Genomic DNA, 19,521 nt, shown 5'->3' with positions numbered 1-19,521 from the left:
CAGAGTCGATAGCAGTAGCAGCGGAGAAGATCCCAACAACGGCTATTTTAACACTGCTTCTGGGGAAGTCCTTCGGATTTCTCGGGAGCTGGAGCGGCGTATGGAGGAAATCGGTATAGACTTACCATCTTCTATACCGATGGATTATTTTATCACTTTCCATTCGATAATATAAAAAACACAAATGTGAAACTGTTATTTAGTATCAGTTCATATACACTGCAGTTACATTTCAACACAACTACAGTTACATTTCGATATAACTACAGTTTCATTCGATAATATAAAACACAAATGTGAAACTGTTATTCAGTATTAGTTTATATACATTGCAGTTACATTTCAATACAACTACAATTACATTTCGATATAACTACAGTTTCATTCAATAATATAAAAACAAATGTAAAGTAGTATAACTATAATATCATTTATAGAGCTCCGTCTCCCACTTACTGAAACGACGTCGTTTGTGACCACGGTCCACGGTATGACAACTGATATGAGAGAGTCACTACATACCATTTGAACACATGTGCTAGAATTAATTTGACAAAATTGAAATTACCTTAAGTTATTACCTAGCATTTTTCCCTAAAAAACTACATATTTGTTGAGATATATTTTGGAAAATCCGCCGAATTAAGAGTTAATACAGTTGAGTTCACGGTGTCAAGCCGCCTCTTCTACAGGCTTTCGCCATCTCTTCCTCATCGCTGACAATGGCGGCTGCTTCTTCCATCATCTTCAGATCGCCCTTCCTTTCCCCTTACCCACAACTCCACCATCAACATTCATTGAAATCCCCCACTCATCATTTCACTCCCATCAAAGCCACTGCCACATCCGACGACCCACCCGCCGCGCTTGCTCAAACTCCAAAGACCCACAGCCACCGCCGCAACGCCGACGAGAATATTCGCGACGAGGCGCGTCGCCTCACCTCCTCCCACAACTTCTCTGCCCGCTACGTCCCCTTCGGTGCCGACCCCAGCTCCGATGAGTGGTACTCCCTCGACGAGATCGTTTATCGCAGCCGCTCCGGCGGCCTCCTCGACGTCCAGCACGACATGGACGCTCTCAAGAAGTTCGACGGCCAGTACTGGCGCTCGCTCTTCGACTCCCGCGTCGGGAAGACCACGTGGCCTTACGGCTCCGGCGTCTGGTCCAAGAAGGAGTGGGTGTTGCCGGGAATTGCAAGCGATGATATAGTCAGCGCTTTTGAAGGGAACTCTAATCTTTTCTGGGCTGAGCGTTTCGGCAAACAGTTTCTGGGCATGAATGACTTGTGGGTCAAACACTGCGGGATTAGCCACACGGGTAGTTTTAAAGATCTAGGGATGACTGTTTTGGTGAGCCAGGTGAATAGGCTCCGGAAAATGCACAAACCGGTGGTGGGCGTGGGGTGTGCTTCAACTGGGGACACATCCGCCGCTTTATCAGCTTATTGTGCTTCTGCTGGGATACCCTCCATTGTGTTTCTTCCTGCAAATAGGATATCCATGGCGCAATTAGTCCAGCCCATAGCTAATGGGGCTTTCGTATTGAGTATCGACACTGATTTCGATGGGTGTATGCAGTTAATTCGCGAAGTCACAGCTGAATTGCCCATTTACTTGGCCAATTCGCTTAATAGTTTGAGGCTAGAGGGTCAAAAGACTGCTGCAATTGAGATATTGCAGCAGTTTGATTGGGAAGTTCCAGATTGGGTGATAGTACCTGGTGGGAATTTGGGTAATATATATGCATTTTACAAAGGGTTTCACATGTGCAGAGAATTAGGGCTGGTTGATAGGATTCCTAGGCTTGTTTGTGCTCAAGCTGCTAATGCTAATCCTCTTTACTTGCATTATAAATCTGGGTGGAAAGAATTCAAGGCTGTGAAGGCGAATACCACTTTTGCATCTGCAATTCAGATTGGTGACCCGGTTTCTATTGACAGAGCGGTTTTTGCTTTGAAAAATTCGAATGGCATTGTTGAGGAGGCGACGGAGGAGGAGTTGATGGATGCGATGGCTCAAGCAGACTCGACGGGGATGTTTATATGTCCTCACACTGGTGTGGCATTGACTGCACTCATCAAGCTTAGGAATAGCGGGGTTATCAAGCCAACTGATAGGACTGTGGTGGTTAGTACAGCTCATGGGCTCAAGTTTACACAATCGAAGATTGATTATCATTCACATGAGATAAAGGACATGGCGTGTAGGTATGCAAATCCACCTGTGCCGGTGAAGGCAGATTTTGGTTCTGTCATGGATGTTCTCAAGAGGTATTTACTAAGCAAAAACTCCAACAAATAGGTGGTCTGTTTTGACTTTTGATTTCATGTACTGGTTTTTTGGTTGTTGTTTACTTGCCATATGTAGAACTGTACTACTCAAACCTACCTTTTATGGGCTATTTATTTAAGATTGAGTATTCTTCATTCCTAGTTCACTTCATGAAATGAAATTGATTTATTATACAAGTATAGCTTTGAATAAGAAATGATGTTTGAAATCATGAATCATATCAAAATATTTTAGGCATTGAGGTGAGGGGAAAATGAATCTCATGCTTGGTGAGTTGAGATAAGTTAGTTAAAGGTCCCCCCCAAGTTTATGTTTTTTGCTCTAGAGTCTAGACTACCTACTGAGCATCTCAATTCTCAACACACTGCTCCAAGATGCCTGTTAGTGTAGAGCATGTGCATTGTGTTTGATTGAGGTGTTGTGTTGTTGAGGGTAATGATGGACGGATGGATGGATGTGTCACTGTGCTTGCTGGATTATTATGTATATATACAAATAAATTGTGATGGAATCAAAATGATGATACTCTGGTCTGGTGCACTGCACTGCAGGAAGATTGCTTCTTTTACAGTGATGGATAGATATAGCATGGTATTGCTGATTTGCAGGAAAATAAACAGGCAAAGTATTGTTAAAATCCACTTCTTTTTTTTGGGTTCATTTTGATGTTTTTGTAGTAATATATACAGCAGGATTACAATATGGGTGGGGTGATTCAACTAATAAATTATTAATAGCAGAACTAATAAATGGAACTGTAATAATAATTCAGTTCCATCTCTTGGAGTTCTTGAGTTTTTTGGACTTCTGTTTGGCTGCTTGAAAGGCCTGCTGTTTCTGCTTTTTCTGAGCTTCCCTCTCAGCCTGGGTGGGTGGGGTACACAATCATTATGATTTATGAATTATGATGATGTTAAATTGTAGTGTGTGTGTGTTATGGGGGGAGTATGAGGTACGTACCTTTGACATTTTGGCCTTGGATTTAGCTTTGGGGGACTTCTCCTCCAGCTCTGCCTCCCTCTCTAATTCTTTTTCCCTAGCCTCCACGTTTTTCTCTAAATAATACTGTCAATAAATGCACTATTACTATTACCATTACCACACACAAAAAATGTAACATTTTACAAAGTGGACTATGATATGATATTGCCTCATATATATCTACACTAAACTAGACTAGAGACTTGAGAAATCCATATAATTAATTAATGTATGTATAACAGTAGTAGTAGTACTAACAAAGTAACAATAGCACTAATAAATAGTTGCGGTAAGGCGAAGAAGACTTACTTCATAATCCCCAGCATAGTCCTGTAAAGTACCATCTTTAACTTCCAATACTCTGTTAACAATTTGTTTGATGAAGTATCGATCATGTGACACAGTAATCACAGTGCCCTTGTACTCTGTTATTGCCTCCTGCATGCAAACAACAAAATAATAATAATCATCTATCTATTACTCAATACATTTTTAGGAAAACAGAATAAAAAATGATGAAGATATCTGATACATCCATCCATCATGTTGATGATAATAAGATAGATAGATAGATGCTAAAGTCTGTTTAATGTTAGACAAACAAGGAATAGGAATACGAAACCATACCTCAAGCATCTCTTTTGATGGTATATCTAAATGATTGGTTGGCTCATCTAGTACTAGTAAAGTTGAAGGTGTCACCATGAATTTGCAAAATGCAAGTCGTGCCTACCCAAAAAACATAGTCACATATTTATCAGAGCAGAGCAGCACCAAAATTCTAAATTAACCATCTTAAAAATGGATACATAATGCTTCCTTCTCAACCGAATACATTGCTTCAAGAATCCACAATAATTTACTAGAGTTTGATCTGAAGCATATATGCAAGGTAGCCACTCTATCCAAACATAAGAATGCTTGTTGTATTGTTTTTTTTTTTTTTTAAGACAATATAAATGCAACAAGCCAACAAGGATTCCATATTATTTCCATGTTCTCCAATAGCACGCATGATATAGTGCAATAGTCTCTAAAGTTCAAGTAAATTTAGGCAAAAGAAACAAATCATTTTCTTAAAACCATGATAACCTCGCTAACAATGAAAAGAATATGGGTATTAAAAAGATATCCAAAACTACTGCAGACATCTTTACCTTCTCGCCTCCACTCAAAAATGAAACCTTCCTATCAAGCATGTCAGCTTTAAAGTTACAACGTCCAAGAAGTCCTTTTATATCGTCTAGTCTCCAGTCCTCAGCAGCTTCAGCTACAGTTTCAATTACTGTCTTATCCAAATCAAGTGCTTCAGCCTAATCAACAATACCATCTTTCTCAGCTCAAACACAACAGGAGTATGCTCAAATGATGCCAAAAACCAAGAAGATCAAGATGCCAATCAAAAGAAAACTAGAGACTGACCTGGTTCTGTTCAAAGTAGTTTGGTAACACATTATGATCCCCGAGCAAAATTTCACCTTTGGTTGGGCTCTCTAAACCCATAATCAGCTTAAGTAAAGTACTCTTTCCACAGCCATTTGGACCAATAATGGCAATTTTTTCTCCTCTTTCTATAGTTAAGTATGCATTCTTGAAAAGAACCTGAAATATAGTGCGTACTCGTAAGAAATTATGCTAACTCAAGAAAGTAGTTCAAACGCTGCAGCCTTTTATTATAACATCATGTGATAAACAGGAAAAGTGGAAGCTGGTGGCATCTAATTCAATATTAATAAATATGCCAGTAACCTTATCCTCATAGGCAAAGTCCAGATTTTTAATTGTCACAACTTCTCTTCCGCTTCTTCCACGCTCAGGGAACCTTATCTTCATTTGTTTCCGAATAAAAGGCTTATCAACTTGTTCCTCTTCCTGAAGTTTTTCCAGCTTCTGTTTACCAAACAATATAATGTTAAAATCAATATTCACAAGAGTCAAGAAATACATTGATCATCTTAGACTGAGAGTTTGGTAAATATCCATTAAAAATCAGGTTACTAATCATTCTTGAAAAAGTTAACTTTCATGTGCGTGGGCACCCTTGATGTAGCAATAGGTATATACGTAAAAGGTAGACAGATGGAAATACCTTTTCAGCAGTAGATGCACGACCTGAATTTGCCCCTGCACTCAACCTGCTTATCAAATCTTTTGTATGTTCTATTTCCTTCTGTTGTTTTTCCCAGGCTGCAAACTGAGCTTCAACCCATGCTGCCCTTTCAATAATATAATTGGAATAGTTTCCTTCATATGTCCGGGAAACACCCCTATCAGTTTCCACAATTTTTGTACACAACTGATCAAGGAATGCCCGGTCATGCGATATGATAACCATTGGAACATCTTGCTCACTAAGATAACCCTCAAGCCACTCAATTGTGTCAAGGTCAAGATGATTTGTGGGTTCATCCAAAAGTAATAAATCCGGGTCCTGTAAACAACTAAACATGTTATTGCAACAGGATATCCAATATCATCACTGTAAATGTTATATAAGCCAGCAATGAAACTAAAATAGCGACACAGTCAGCAGAGGAAATCATTGCTGTGCGGTAGTGATTCGGTATGCAATTCTAGAAATCAAAATAGAAATTACCTACCCCTTAAAAAATCTTAGCAGTCAAAATAGTTAACTTGCCCAAATTCACCATATCAACCAAGATAAGTGATACATCTACAGCCATCATTAAGTAAATCTCTTCAAGAGCTACTGGCCTACTGGGATATGGCCATATGGGAAGTATCATTTCTTCAAAGTAAATCATAGTAATGCATATATATATACAGCACAAGATTAACTTTTCTAAGACCCAAACATTACAAATGTATATACATGCACATTAAACCAAGATAAGTATCCACATAATTGTATATGAATAAATAAAACAACATATGGAACTCCAACCAAGTTAGTCAGGCTGTTTGTATTAGTAAACAAAAGATTTCAAGTTCGACTCCCAGTGGGAGAGGCGAATTCGCCTTCTTGATTTGAGCCGATCAGCTATGGGCAACGGGCAACCTAGACGGGTAATGGCTGTGGGTTGCCTAGTCAGCCAAAAAAAAAAAGAAAAGAAAACAGCATATACCTGTAGCAAAATCTTGCCAAGTGACATCCTCATTTGCCACCCACTACTGAAAGATGCTACGAGTCTATCAGCATCCTCAGGGGCGAATCCTAGCTCAGGCATCATCTTATTAATCTTCACATCTACTTCATCCAAGTCTACTGCCTGTGCCCTCCTCTGCAGCAAATCAAACTCATCCAAAAGCCTTCCCATCAGCTCCAAGTCATCCACGGATTTCTCTATCGCCTTCTGGACCTTCTCCAGGCGTGAGGCCACCTCCATTTCCTCCTTAAAGGCGCTCAAAAACTCTTCCTTTACCGTTCTCGAAGCCTCCACCTCGAATTCTTGGTTGAGGAAGGCAATTTTCATATTTGGTTTGGCCTTGATCACGTTTCCCGAATCGGGTTCTTCCAAACCCGCGATAATCCTCAACTGCGTCGTTTTCCCCGCCCCGTTTACACCCACCAGCCCGACTTTCTCGCCCTTCTTAACCTCCCAACTAACATCTTTCAACAACGTAACCCCCTTATAGCCTTTGCTGATGTTCTCCAGCTTAATCCCGGACGAAATGCCCGACGCACCAGCGGCCGATTGCTTGTTCCAGCGCCGGCCATCGGCTTCATCGCCGGCGTTACTCGAGAAGAGACTCTCTATGTCCTCTTTGGCCTCAGTCTCCACTGTTTCCACCGCAACAGCCCGCAGTTTGGATGAAACTCTGAAGCTTTTTCTTGCGGGGCAGTTGAAGAAGGTAGCGGCGGGGAGTTTAAGAGCGGAAGTGGAAGAGATAGGGCGGAAGCGAGGGCAGGGAGGCGCGGCCTTGTGGGCGGAGCCGGTAAGGAAAGTGGAGCGGAGGTCCATTCTTAATCTTGAGAAGCAAAAAAAAAAAGAGTAAATTAGGGGTTGTGTGGAGCTAAGAAATCACAATACATACAATCGCTTCGCTTGTAGTGAGGGGCGTGAAGAGAGGAAAAAGAAACTCTTCACAGCGCCTCCATTAACCAGCGCAAGGAAAGCGGGTTGAAGAAGAAACAGGAGGAGGAGGAGGATGCGGTGTGTGACTGTGTGCAAGTAATTGATTACATATTGAAATTTGACATTTCTATTTTAATATTTTTGTGGCTAAAATGAACTCCAACGGGGGATACCAGATAAACTGTTCTTGTGGTACGTATATGCTCTCAAGGAATAGGAAAATGATCCCCTCGTGTCATTTTGTGACACCAATTATCCAAGGTAGATACAAGACAAATATCAAAATGTAGAGTGGGTTCCAACTTCAGTACAACAATCTGAAAATAAGTTTCACCAATTTAATTTGAAGTTAGGATTAAGCTTTTTTATGCGGCCAAACACTTTGTGCTTAAATGACATGTGGTGATCTTTCCATATGAGAAGAGAGAGGTCATGAGATCGAACTTCAATGGAGATAGTATTGACTCTTTGTGCTTCTTTCAACATGTTGTTTTTTCCTTTAAAGGTCGGGAATGTTATAAAAAACAAAAATAATAAAAATTTGAAATACTAAGTAAAATTTTAATAGAGTTTAATAGTTTTGTAGCTCCAGGAGTTAAAAATACTACTTATTTTAAGAGTTAAGAGTTAGGTGTGTATACTACAACAATAAAATGTTAGGGCCTAAAATCACTACTAAAGAACATTTAAGGGACTAAAATTGTATCTTTTTCCTTTTAACATTTATACTAATAGAAAAAATGTATGTATGATCTTAACCAGTGCACATTTTTTTTAATATTAGTAACTCTATTAAAATGTAATATCTGTCTTTACATATTTTCTCAATTTATTAAAGTAAATTAAAGTACAAAGAGTCAAAATTCCACTTAAATTAATTTAATATAATATCTGGATTATTGCGGACTCTTTTAAAAGTCCAATGTGGTGCAGTAGAGGATTTCCTGGATGATAGACAATACTTGGGCTCGGTACACATACCAATAGCAAAAGGGGAAGAAGTCTAAGAACCCAAACAAGCAGATATGTTTCATTAAAGCAACGAACTAGACCTAAGCGATATACCAGACTGCGTGCGTGTTTAGATATCGGACGGATTTTGGGAGGCTCTGATGTATACACAGCGTCTGCTGCCTGCTTATACTACCAGTCCCAGACAAAGATAGAGATATAAAAGTTTGAAGGAAAACTCAGAGCAGTAGTAGTTCAGAACGGGGCTTATAAACATAATTAATTATTGGAACTTTCCTTTTACTGTCTCTACTTGTAGAGCTAGGGCCTGGGTTGTGATTTGTGACTGTGTTAATCAGCAGAAGAAACAATGCAAAAATACAAAATCAATCCGGCCAGCAACTTCAGTTAAGATATACTACTAGTTTTCTTTTCCTTTTACCTGGCTTGGCTTGGCTTGGCTTGGCTTGGATGAGTGATCCTTCTGCCACCTGCTTGAATTGGTTGGTACCTATGGCGAAACGCAACTGCAAATGGTTGAACCACACAACACTGCTCATCAAACACAAAAGTGATAAAACAATATAAAAAGCTTCTGCTCAGGTATCTCACATTCTCACCCAAGTAAACAGCTGAAAAAGCTGCTCTATATTGAAATTTGAAACCCAAAATTCTACATATAAACAGGTAGCATGATATTTCACATGCAAATGATGGGGGGAAAACCTGTATATTACACAAGAATGAGAAACTCAAGACTTTATCCTACTGTTATGTTAATAACAGCCACACCACACAATTTCTCCTTGGTTCATCCAACCTGCATGCAACTCATCATTGCTAAAAGATACCATCACAAGGCACCAGTGTTGGGAAACCTAAACGTGCTTCAAGTCTAGACCATTCTCCCCTTGGTGCTACAGGAATCCAGGCACAGGATGACTTTAGCCCAAGTTCAGCTGGCTGCCAACCCACTAGAGAAATTAATAGGCTTACTTATTTACCCTGATTTTGATTTACTTTTATAAAACAACCGTCTTGTTGAGAGAGGAATGGCAATTTCAAGAAAATTTTGGAATAATCCTTTGTCATAAATGTTAGTTTTGACCACCTTCACTTCTTCTAGACGAGACCTACAGCAGAAGGCCTTCCATTTGCTGACATGATGCTTTCTTTCATGGCTTACTTCATCTAAACTTGCTTTTAGAGCCACAGCACTTGCCTTTGCTTCATTCACCTTCTTCTGCCAGCTCAAGTAATCATGCCATTTGAAAGTCTGCATTTCATATGAGAAAATTACAAACCATTTAAGTTTACCTTTCACATAGTGCAGTGAACGAATGGCAGTTTTCACCCATTATCATGTGTTCCATGTGCTTATGAAACTTGCTCAGTAAGAAAAGTTCAAGAATCCAAAGGCTACCTATATAATTTGGTTTGATAGGTTCATAATGTAGTGTAAGTAATTAGTTATCCATTGGCTTTACTTCATAACACAAGTTAGATGTGATCAATACTCAGAAAGGGGACCAATTTAAAATATCTTTTAGCTTGTATAGTTTGCCTGTTACTATTTAAATGCAGCAATAATATTTTCAAGTTGCACTTTGTTATTTGATTAACTTGATAATTGATATGACACCATCAGTAATTAGGGAGGCTTTAAATATCTGAAATATATTTTCCTATTGAACTCCAGTCACATTGCTTTTCTTCTTTACTTGTTATCCATTTATGATTTCTCTGGATGTTACAGATTATTACTATCCATCTGTTCTCAGACTTGGACAATGGAGAGATGATAAAATGATGATCTAAACACTTACTATCACAGCCTAGTGTGTAGACAGACAACTCAGCCTATGACTTAAGTCATATGACAAGTTTAGCAGGACAAATCAAACTAGACTTTTGCTAATTTGCTTCCATTTAAAGAGTTGTCTACCCATAATGTGAAACATAATTTCCTACTTATCCAACTCTCTTGATTCACAGATGAACGTTTCATTTTTAGTTTTTACAAGGTGAAAGATGTTGAAACTGCTTGACCTATCAAGGAAATAGCATTCTGTTCTTGGGATCAGTTGGTTTATTTATCATATTCCCTCTCAAAGATTGTTCAAAGCATTGTCCAGAGAGATGCAAATATATAGATTCTTCTCAACAATAATTATAATGAATATAGGAATTTAATAAAGATACCTCATTTGTGGTGGTATTTGTGAGACACAGTTTTGAGTGGTATGCAAGGAATCCAGCCATCAGCATAGATACTATAGCCAAAAACACCATAATAAGTATTTGTGTGTTGTATGAACCCAGCAGCCACTGTTACATGCCAGAAAATCATTACTAGGAGCATTGTGAGCATACAAATAAAGAAGATTATATATGAACACATCAGGAATCAAATGGAAACTCTAATATAAAAATATAGTAGAGCATTTTACAGGTTTCAAACAATAAGAAGTCTCAAACAATTAATTCCACACTGCACCAACGTCACACTTCTTTGAAGTTTGAAAAATAGTAGAGGATTCAACAAGAGTTTGCAATTTTTATACAATCAGATACAGAGATCATGACACATAATTGCAAGTACATTTAGTTTACCTGTATAACATATGGAGCCAAACTACGGAATTTGTTCTCAATGCCATAATACACTGCAATAAATTACACCACAGATTTTCATTCTTTGCCTATAGTACTCAGCCAACAAGTATAACATGCTTGGAAGTAGTCCACCTTACCTGTAAGAATCTGTATAACCTGTAGTTCTTTCAACTGACCAGCTAGAACAAGGGCAATAGCAACAGTTCCATAGACACAAAGTAGGAAATGCCTGTAGAGAGATCCGCAATCAAACAACTGAGCATGTCAAAAAATGCTCAGCTCTGCTAAAGCCTTAATGCTAAAGCCTTAATCCAAATATAGTGAAAATCACTTGTGGATCCTATTTCTCCATTCAATTTTATATATGAAATTGAAATTTCAAACTAGTGTTGGTAGCTCTTCTGAAATATTTACAATTTGTTAAAAAGAAACAAATATGCCCAGATATGGCAAAATATAGTTGAAATATATACCCTTTTTTTTTGTTAATAACAACCCACTTCAGATATCAAAGGTAAAAGGTTATAAACTATTTTAGGAAAAATAAAAAAGATATGACAAACCATTGGTTTTCTGTAATAATTCTTATATGATATGATGATTTAAGAAGATGGGAATATACTAAAGTGTTTACTACAAAATAAACTATTTCTTGCATGCACACTGCTTTATAAGGCAAGGGCCACTTCCCTCAAAGTTTCTTTAACTATGAGGGGAACTTTGTAATTTCATAGTGTCACAAAATATGGTGGCATTTTACACGGATTAATTTTAATCAGAAGTTATTTTATTCCATTTTAATCACAAAATAGGGGTAGATGAATGCTAAGTCAAATAAATAGAAGAAAATAATTCCTAATATTAGCAGTGTGGTCAGGCAACGGATATTATTCACTCACCAGAAAAGAAAAGCTATGAAGTATCTGGTATTTTTCTCACCAATGCAATTATTCTGTGTAATAGGAAATAAGACAAGGAATTACAATAAATGATAAGATGAAAATCACTGCTAACAATGGTACAGTTTACAAACCATCCATCCACAATGATGATCAAACCGAGCAACACAGCGATCACATACACTGCAGTGCTTCGATCTTGCAGGTCTGAAATAGGGAATAGAATGAAGTCGAATTGGTTTCAGTTAGAAGCAAAAAATTATGAGTGCTAAAGTGTATAATAACTGATTCTAAAAATAAGGTGAATGGTAAATCAAGTCAAAACCAATCAGGTAAATCTATCAGAGGCTCAGAGCACGAAATATAGGTGAATTGAAAGGAAATCAACATGAACTCTAGGCATATAATTCTTGTAATTGCTTGTGGTCATCAGTTACTAGTTACTTCTGTGTTCCTTCTTAATTAGTTTGTTTCCTCAGATAGCTCTCCAGGATTTTAAGACCAAAACAAAAAACAAAAAACAAAAAAAAATTGTTACTTTCCTAAATTTATATCTTAGTTTCTAATTCATACTTCTTCTCTTTGTACTTGTTCACTTCATTGCTTATGAATAGATGCTTTTAATTCAGATGCTTGAAATCATTTTTGATAGGAAACCATGAATTATGATTAGAAGTGACACCAAGAATTCAACCCTAGTTCAAAAAGTGTTTACCTGTGTTATTTTTGGAAGTTTGAACTGAATCTCAAGATTTGATTATTGATTTGCAAAACTAAAAATGTTGATGGAAATAGAATCTTGATATGACAACTATGCTTCTAAAACTGTGGTGGGGAAAAGAAAAAACTCACTTTAGGATCTTGCAAGTTGAACATTCTTTCTCGGAGAAAATAATATTGTCATAAGGGTAAGCAGAGAGATATTGAGATACATTCTCAGCATTCACAGTTCCAGGGTCAGAAAAGCTAGTCAATAGAAAGAGTAGAATACCCACAGCAACTGCCAACAAGCTTGTATACCTGCAAATGCAGAGTGTCTATGGAAACTCAAGCACATACACACAAAACACATATGCATACTTATATAACTTAAGTATGTATATATACCAAAATTGATGAATATATTTTGACAAGAGAGTAAGAAGCAAATATAACTGCTTCTAAGTACCTGTGCACTTCACCTATGTAATACCCAGGAATGTATCGGAATGACGACTGAACAATAACATAATAAGTAACTCCAAGTATTGCCACATAAATAAGCTGCATTTGGGAGTTCAAAGATGCACCAAATAAGCTCTTTACATATTTGAAGTAAAAAATTATAAAAAGAAGGCAAACATTTATACAAGAGTTCACATTTCATTTCAACTGACAAAAATGGAAATTAAGCTCAAAACAAGTTGAAAAGTTGAGTACAAACTAGATTTGATAAATATTGTAGTACATATATAGTGCAAGAAGGATTAAAGAATTCAAGTCACAAATACGAAATGTAATGCAGAAAGATTAAATAGCTGAAATTTGACAACATAATTGCGGACCTGTAAAGTAGGGTTAGGACGATCACAGCAATAGTACTCGACGGAGTGGAGGGCGTCGGTGCCTTTGCGACCACAAACAGCAGCAACAAAACGCCTGAATCGAATTCAGGCATAGGCAACGACAAGCTCAAATTAGGAATTACGGTAAATATACATATAGATAGAGAGAGAGAGAGAGAGAGAGAGAGAGAGAGAGAGAGAGAGAGAGAGTTACCGGAGATAATCGTAAGCACCAAAGGTGAGGAAGATGTGGATTCGTTGAATGAAAGTGCCGTCGAAAATAGGCCATTGACCGCAGAGGAAAGACACCACCACGAGCAGTGTGACAAGGCCGTGACATAGCAGAAGCCATTGTACCTCCATATCTTCCTCTCCCCGTAACTTGATGCAAAAACAAAAACAAAACAAAACCCCCTCCTCCCTATTCTCTACTCCTTTCTCTGACTTTTCTTTCTTTCACTCCCACCGCCACTCACTCTATTTCTCGCTTCACATTTCACACTACCTTACCTGGTAGTTACCCTTTTACATTTAACCATTTTTCTTTTTACTACACTAATAAATGTATTATCATCATTATTATTATTTAAACTAATTAGCACAAAATCAAATGCTTTTATTTTGTTCTTTTTAATAAAATTATTTGTAACATTATATAAGTTTTAGTATATTCTATTCATTTTTTTTAGTACTATTGTCATATAGGAGTGCAACCTAGTGTCATATTCTATTTATTAAATATTAATTAACACAATTTCAACCAAATTAATCAGACTATTAATTAATTTTTATGAAAATAATTTATTCATTTTTTTTTTTAGTGTTGGTCAAATTGTTAACCCCCAATAAGAGCTGCTCCAATTGAACTTTTTAATAGATTAGATTGTTGACTATAATCAATGATAAATAACTTAAACTAATTTATTTCATTGTAGCCCCTTATGATCGGTTGTCAGTAGAATTTACTCAATACACGTCCTTAAATAGTAGCTATAGATTTTCCTCCCCACTCAAAAATAAACATTTAGTTTAAATATGTCTAATTTTATAAAACAAATTAACTAATATGCCATTGAAGAAGAGACAATTTTGTATTCCTTGGTTATACAGGAAGAGGAACAATAGCATATAGCATGGCAACGATTTAACAAGCTACTCTACCAACTAGTAGAAAGTAGAAACATTTATCTTATTGCAGGAACCGAACAAAAGCTGAAACATCATAACTGGATAACACTTGGAAAGTAAACTATTGTGCTTGAGGGATCCATCAAAACTCAAAAGTGAGGAGCTATTGGTTTTGGTTGTGACAAAATGGTAACAAACAAGTTGAACCTTGAACTAAATCTATCCCCTAGATTAGATTAGATTCAATGACCGCGGGCAACATATGCTAGAGATATTGCAGCGAAAATGGTAGTAGCAGAAGAAATCATGGTCCATAAGCTCTTTCTTTTGTTTGCTTCTGTAACTGAATTCTGCAAGAACTCTACTTCCCGTTTCATCTCCTCAACTTTCTTCTCTCTAATTTTGATACCTTTCTTGATTGCCTCCAACTCCAACACATGAGGAGGCAGAAGCTGAGGGTTCATTTCTTGCCCTTCACTCAATTCTGCATTCACCCTTTCATCTTTTGAGCCAACCAAAGCTGCTGTGCTCTTCAACAAGTTCAGAACTTCCTCTGAGTTGGCATTTGCAAGTTCTAGTTCAGCCTGAATAGCCCCAATTTGCTTCCTTCCTTCAGCAAGTTCAGTCTGGAGATCAAGTATCTCCTTGTTGAAGGATTCACATTGGATTTCCAGCTCTTTCTTCTCTCCAACCATGTTATTGTAATCAGCCTTTGTTTTTGTAAGCTCCAATGCAACTTCTTCAATGTGATTCTCCATTTCCCTAAGCTTCTCCTTCAGAATTAAACCATTCTGTTTTTCCTCATCCAAACCCTTTCGTGCAGCGTCCCTCTCAAGAACAGCACTCTCGAGTGCCCGTTTGTAGTTGCCAACTTCACCTTCCAATGTCATAATTTTCTCTTCTTGAACCTTGCAAGAATCCTCCAACCCAGAAATGGTATCCTTGAGTTCATACATTTGATTCTGTAATTTAACAATTTCAGACTCTCTTCTAGTTTTTGCCTCTTCCATCTCCATTTTCTCAATGGCCATCCTCTCAACACACTGCTGCTTCTCATCTAGTTTCTCATTTGCTTCTACCAATTTGCTCTCAATCAAACCCTTCTCCTCAACCAAACTAGCAATCCTGCTCTCACTCTCATTCTTCCCTTCCACCAATTCGCTTATTTTACTCTCCATCTCCTTTCCCTTCTCCATACCTTCCACACACTTGTTCTCCAACTCAGCCACACTTGCTCGCAGCTTCTCCTCCACCTTATTCAAACTAGACACCTTCTCATTGAGTAAATTCACTTCTTTTTCCAACTCACATCTTTTCTCCATTTCAATGTTCCTCTCCTTGTCACTGCCCTCTTTCTCCCTCACAATAACAGAAATCTTTCCATTCAATTCTTCAATCACCCTATTGGACTGAACCAAACTCCTTTCAATCGTTTCCTTATCACTCATCACACTGTGGAGCTTCTTTTCTTTCACTTCATTTTCCTTGGATAGAGCATTGTATTGAATCCTTAACTTCTCCACCTCATCGTTTACTTTTCCCTCTCTCTTCTCCATTTCAATCAGTTTCTTTCTCAATCCATTGGTTTCCACGATTTGAACATCCAGTTTTGACGCTAATTCATCCCTCTCGCGATTAGCGTGGTTGGAAATGCTCCTCTCTGTAGCAATTTGAGCATTGAGGTCATTCAGTTTCTGCTTCAATGACTCAAACTCGATCTCTTCCTCCCTCAGAACCTTCTGAATCTCACTCTTCTCTTTCACAACAAGGGCAATCTCTCTCTCTAAATCCTTCACTCTTTCCGCAACATCGTCTCTCTCCCTCCTCAGCCCATCCCTCTCTTCCACCATAGCTTTCATCTGATGGCCCATCTGAACCCAGAGAAAATCGGCGGACACCGTCCTCTCGAGCTCCAATCGCGCGGCCACCTCACCCAGGTGAGTCAACTCGCCGCTCAAGGCCAGTTTCTGGGATTCGGTCCGAGCCAGATCGGATTGCAGAGAGCCCTTGGCCTTCTGGAGTGAGTCGACCAGTTGGCGCTTCTCCACCGTCTCCTTGAGAAGCATGGCGTTGAGATTCTTGAGACTCTCGAGCTTCTCAGAGGCGTCGTCCATGGCGGTGGGGTGGTGAGGCTCGACGGGCTCCTCGTCTTCGCGGTGGGCGACCTTCTTCTTAGCCATGGCTGTGGGCGGTTGGATTTTAGGTATAAGAAAATGAAAGGATAGAAGATTAAAGGCCTAGGGTTTGCTGGGAATTGTGTATGGTTGAGAGTGAGATAGAGGCGCAGTGTAAGGCTGGGGTTATTATTTGAATTCAAATTTGGGAGGGCTCGGTTATCAATGAATTTTAATCTGCTTCGCGTTGCGAAATGCGAACGCTATTATGCCACATTGATTGATATCGCCGCCCACGTCATAAACCCACTCCAACCGACTCACACTTTCTCTTTATTTATTTGTCTTAGGTGAAACCGTATGCTAAAATAAAATGCATGAAACTTATATATTTATTTATTTGTTTTAGGTGAAACCGTATGCTAAAATAAAATGCATGAAACTTATATATTCATGTACTTTTTGAAAATGATAATAAAGTGATAATAAGATAGCGTAAATTTTATATTTTGCCCGGTTCTATTCACCTTGGTGTGATAAATAATAAGAACCGCATTAGTATCTTTTGCATGTTACCAATATACCATGTACATGACATCCTAACCAAATAGATAATGTTAGGCTATTTTATCACATTATAAAAGTAATAAATAAGATTATTTTTTGTGATAAAAAATTCGTAACTATTATTCAAGCGTGTGACCTTAATTGGCAAAAGATTACAATGAATAAATCAATTAAGTTAGTTTAGATTGTTCATAATTGACCAACTAAATCCAAAAGTGCTAAAAACCACTTCAATTAGGAATTGAACTTCAAACCTTGTGTTACCCAGCATTTTTTTTTAACGCAAGTTTCACTACTATATATTTTTTGGAATACACTAAATATATATTTGTACTCACATTTTATTAAAAAAAAGTTATCATTGCGAGGGGTTGAAACATTGTTTAATGGTAATTAAAGATTGGGGGTAATTAAGGAGGTAGTAGTGACTCCAATTCTCCAAATCAAGCAACGCATTCATTGGGATTTCCCTTTCCATATATATATATATATATATACCACACATGCACTTTTGTTGGCAATTTATATTATGGACCTAGATTCACATAAGCACCCATTGTGGACCTTAAATCAAAACGATGAAGTACAAAATTTATATTTGTAAGTTACAAAATTTCATAATACAAGATACAAAAAATCACGGCACAAAACATATAAACATTTATATATTTACTTATTTTTCAAGTCTGATTTAGGTGCATAATTTGTATTTATATGAACAAAATTTCACAACACAAAACACAAAAATTCATAACATAAAACATAATTACTACTCCGTATTTTTTTTTTCAAGTACATAATTCACACTCAAGTACAAATTTCATAACACAAACACAAAAACTCACAACATAAGACACATATACATACACCAAGGTCCACAATGCATTATGAGTCCTGATTCATGGTATAAGGGTTGACTTTTGTTATAATTGGCCTTGGGAGTTGGGACTAGCTTAATTAATTGGTGAATCAATTTGTATATATGAGTGATGATGATGAAATACATGAAGCTGGCCGAACTGACTCATTAAGGCCCAACTCATTAGTGCATATTCACTTCAATCCATGTCAACAAATTTCTTCTTAACCTACATATCATTCATTAAATATCATATTTCTCATTGGTGAATAAGATTTCCTTCTTAATTCTTCTTCTTCTTTATGATTAATTTGGTAATTTCTACATCCCTGGATGCATCTAATACTTATTCTATACAAGTCATGATGAATTTATAAGTTACATGGAACCATCAGCTTGGCAAATTTTGAATACCATAGAGTTCAAATGTAAAGAAGTCAAAACACCAGCAAGTACGGGCAATCATTCTCCCTCCCACTGTTTTGCCCACTGGAATCCGCACCACAATTACCTTTTTAAAATAATAATAATAATAATAATAATCTATACTATATATAAAAACAATATCCTCCCCCAAATTTTCCCCACAAAACTTAGGGGTATTTTGGTAAAATCATTTATTTTATTTATTTATTATTTTATTAATTATCCATCCTATAATATTATTATGGTAATATGATAATGATAATATGATAATATGGTAATATTGTTAATATTAATGGGTGATGGGTGATTGGTGATATATAATTGATAATTGATAATATGGTATATGGTATTATTCTTAATATTAATATATAATATATTAATATATACTAATATTAATTAATTAATTGGTGATTATTTTAAAAAAGAATAATTAATTGGTGATTGGTGATTAGTGATATGGTAATATTGTTATTGTTATATACTAATATATACTAATATTAATATATATATATATATATATATATATATATATATATATATATATATATATATATTAATTGGTGATTGGTGATTAGTGATATGATAATCTATATCTATATATCTATATATATTTATATAATTGACATGTAATTAACTATATTAGAATGAAAAAATTATATCATATTGTAGTAAAATTTTTACATGTCAATCATCTATATTTACATAAAATTAAAATTAATTATACTTTCCTTTTGAAAAATCTTCCATATTATGTTTATCCTCCACTATATAATGATGAGAAATGACTCTTCTCTCATAACGTATCAATATCTGTGCTCTCACTATTAGTTAGAGATCTATAATCTGTAATTCTACGAAGTCGAAGATCGAACTTTAACACGCGTAGAATTGTTATGGTATGCGGTATGATTTAATTTTTAGTTGATTCATTCTGCATGTTGGAGATCCTTATGGTGTAGTCTGCATTGCATAGAGTATTTTGTAGTACTGTGATTTAGTTTGATTTTAACAGCTCAATATGCTTTAATTTTTGCTGATAAGGTTTCAAGTAGCTAGGCCAATATAACAATAATTTAAAATCTATTATGTTAACATAATAATAGTA

General features: G+C 36.8%; 4 protein-coding genes across 4 annotated transcripts; 1 reads left to right on the top strand and 3 right to left on the bottom strand.

The window, feature by feature from the left end:
• Positions 1-635: 635 nt before the first annotated feature.
• Positions 636-2,467, top strand: LOC116032898 (threonine synthase, chloroplastic). The gene has a single exon (XM_031275637.1). It carries the CDS (start codon positions 723-725, stop codon positions 2,301-2,303), a length of 1,581 nt encoding a protein of 526 aa, XP_031131497.1. The 5' UTR covers positions 636-722; the 3' UTR covers positions 2,304-2,467.
• Positions 2,468-2,920: 453 nt separating this feature from the next.
• LOC116032897 (ABC transporter F family member 5-like) lies at positions 2,921-7,198 on the bottom strand. The gene is made up of 9 exons (XM_031275635.1): positions 6,362-7,198; positions 5,365-5,706; positions 5,025-5,165; positions 4,698-4,877; positions 4,433-4,588; positions 3,903-4,004; positions 3,585-3,713; positions 3,255-3,359; positions 2,921-3,158 (listed from the first exon to the last, which is right to left on the bottom strand). Exons 1-9 carry the CDS (start codon positions 7,196-7,198, stop codon positions 3,063-3,065), a joined length of 2,088 nt encoding a protein of 695 aa, XP_031131495.1. The 3' UTR covers positions 2,921-3,062.
• Positions 7,199-8,879: 1,681 nt separating this feature from the next.
• Positions 8,880-13,771, bottom strand: LOC116031440 (probable protein S-acyltransferase 17). The gene is made up of 11 exons (XM_031273653.1): positions 13,537-13,771; positions 13,323-13,416; positions 12,947-13,041; positions 12,631-12,798; positions 11,913-11,985; positions 11,779-11,831; positions 11,017-11,108; positions 10,877-10,929; positions 10,466-10,591; positions 9,375-9,539; positions 8,880-9,226 (listed from the first exon to the last, which is right to left on the bottom strand). The coding sequence occupies exons 1-11, from the start codon at positions 13,683-13,685 to the stop codon at positions 9,104-9,106; spliced, it is 1,191 nt and encodes a 396-aa protein (XP_031129513.1). The 5' UTR covers positions 13,686-13,771; the 3' UTR covers positions 8,880-9,103.
• A 618-nt stretch (positions 13,772-14,389) lies between these two features.
• Positions 14,390-16,765, bottom strand: LOC116032817 (probable DNA double-strand break repair Rad50 ATPase). Its single transcript, XM_031275536.1, has one exon. It carries the CDS (start codon positions 16,628-16,630, stop codon positions 14,693-14,695), a length of 1,938 nt encoding a protein of 645 aa, XP_031131396.1. The 5' UTR covers positions 16,631-16,765; the 3' UTR covers positions 14,390-14,692.
• Between the last annotated feature and the right edge of the window lie 2,756 nt (positions 16,766-19,521).

The sequence above is a fragment of the Ipomoea triloba genome, chromosome 10 (assembly GCF_003576645.1).
Source record: "Ipomoea triloba cultivar NCNSP0323 chromosome 10, ASM357664v1".
Taxonomy (NCBI): Eukaryota; Viridiplantae; Streptophyta; class Magnoliopsida; order Solanales; family Convolvulaceae; genus Ipomoea; species Ipomoea triloba.
The sequence above is the reverse complement of the archived record's forward strand: the minus strand, read 5'-3'. Positions and strand labels throughout refer to the sequence as shown.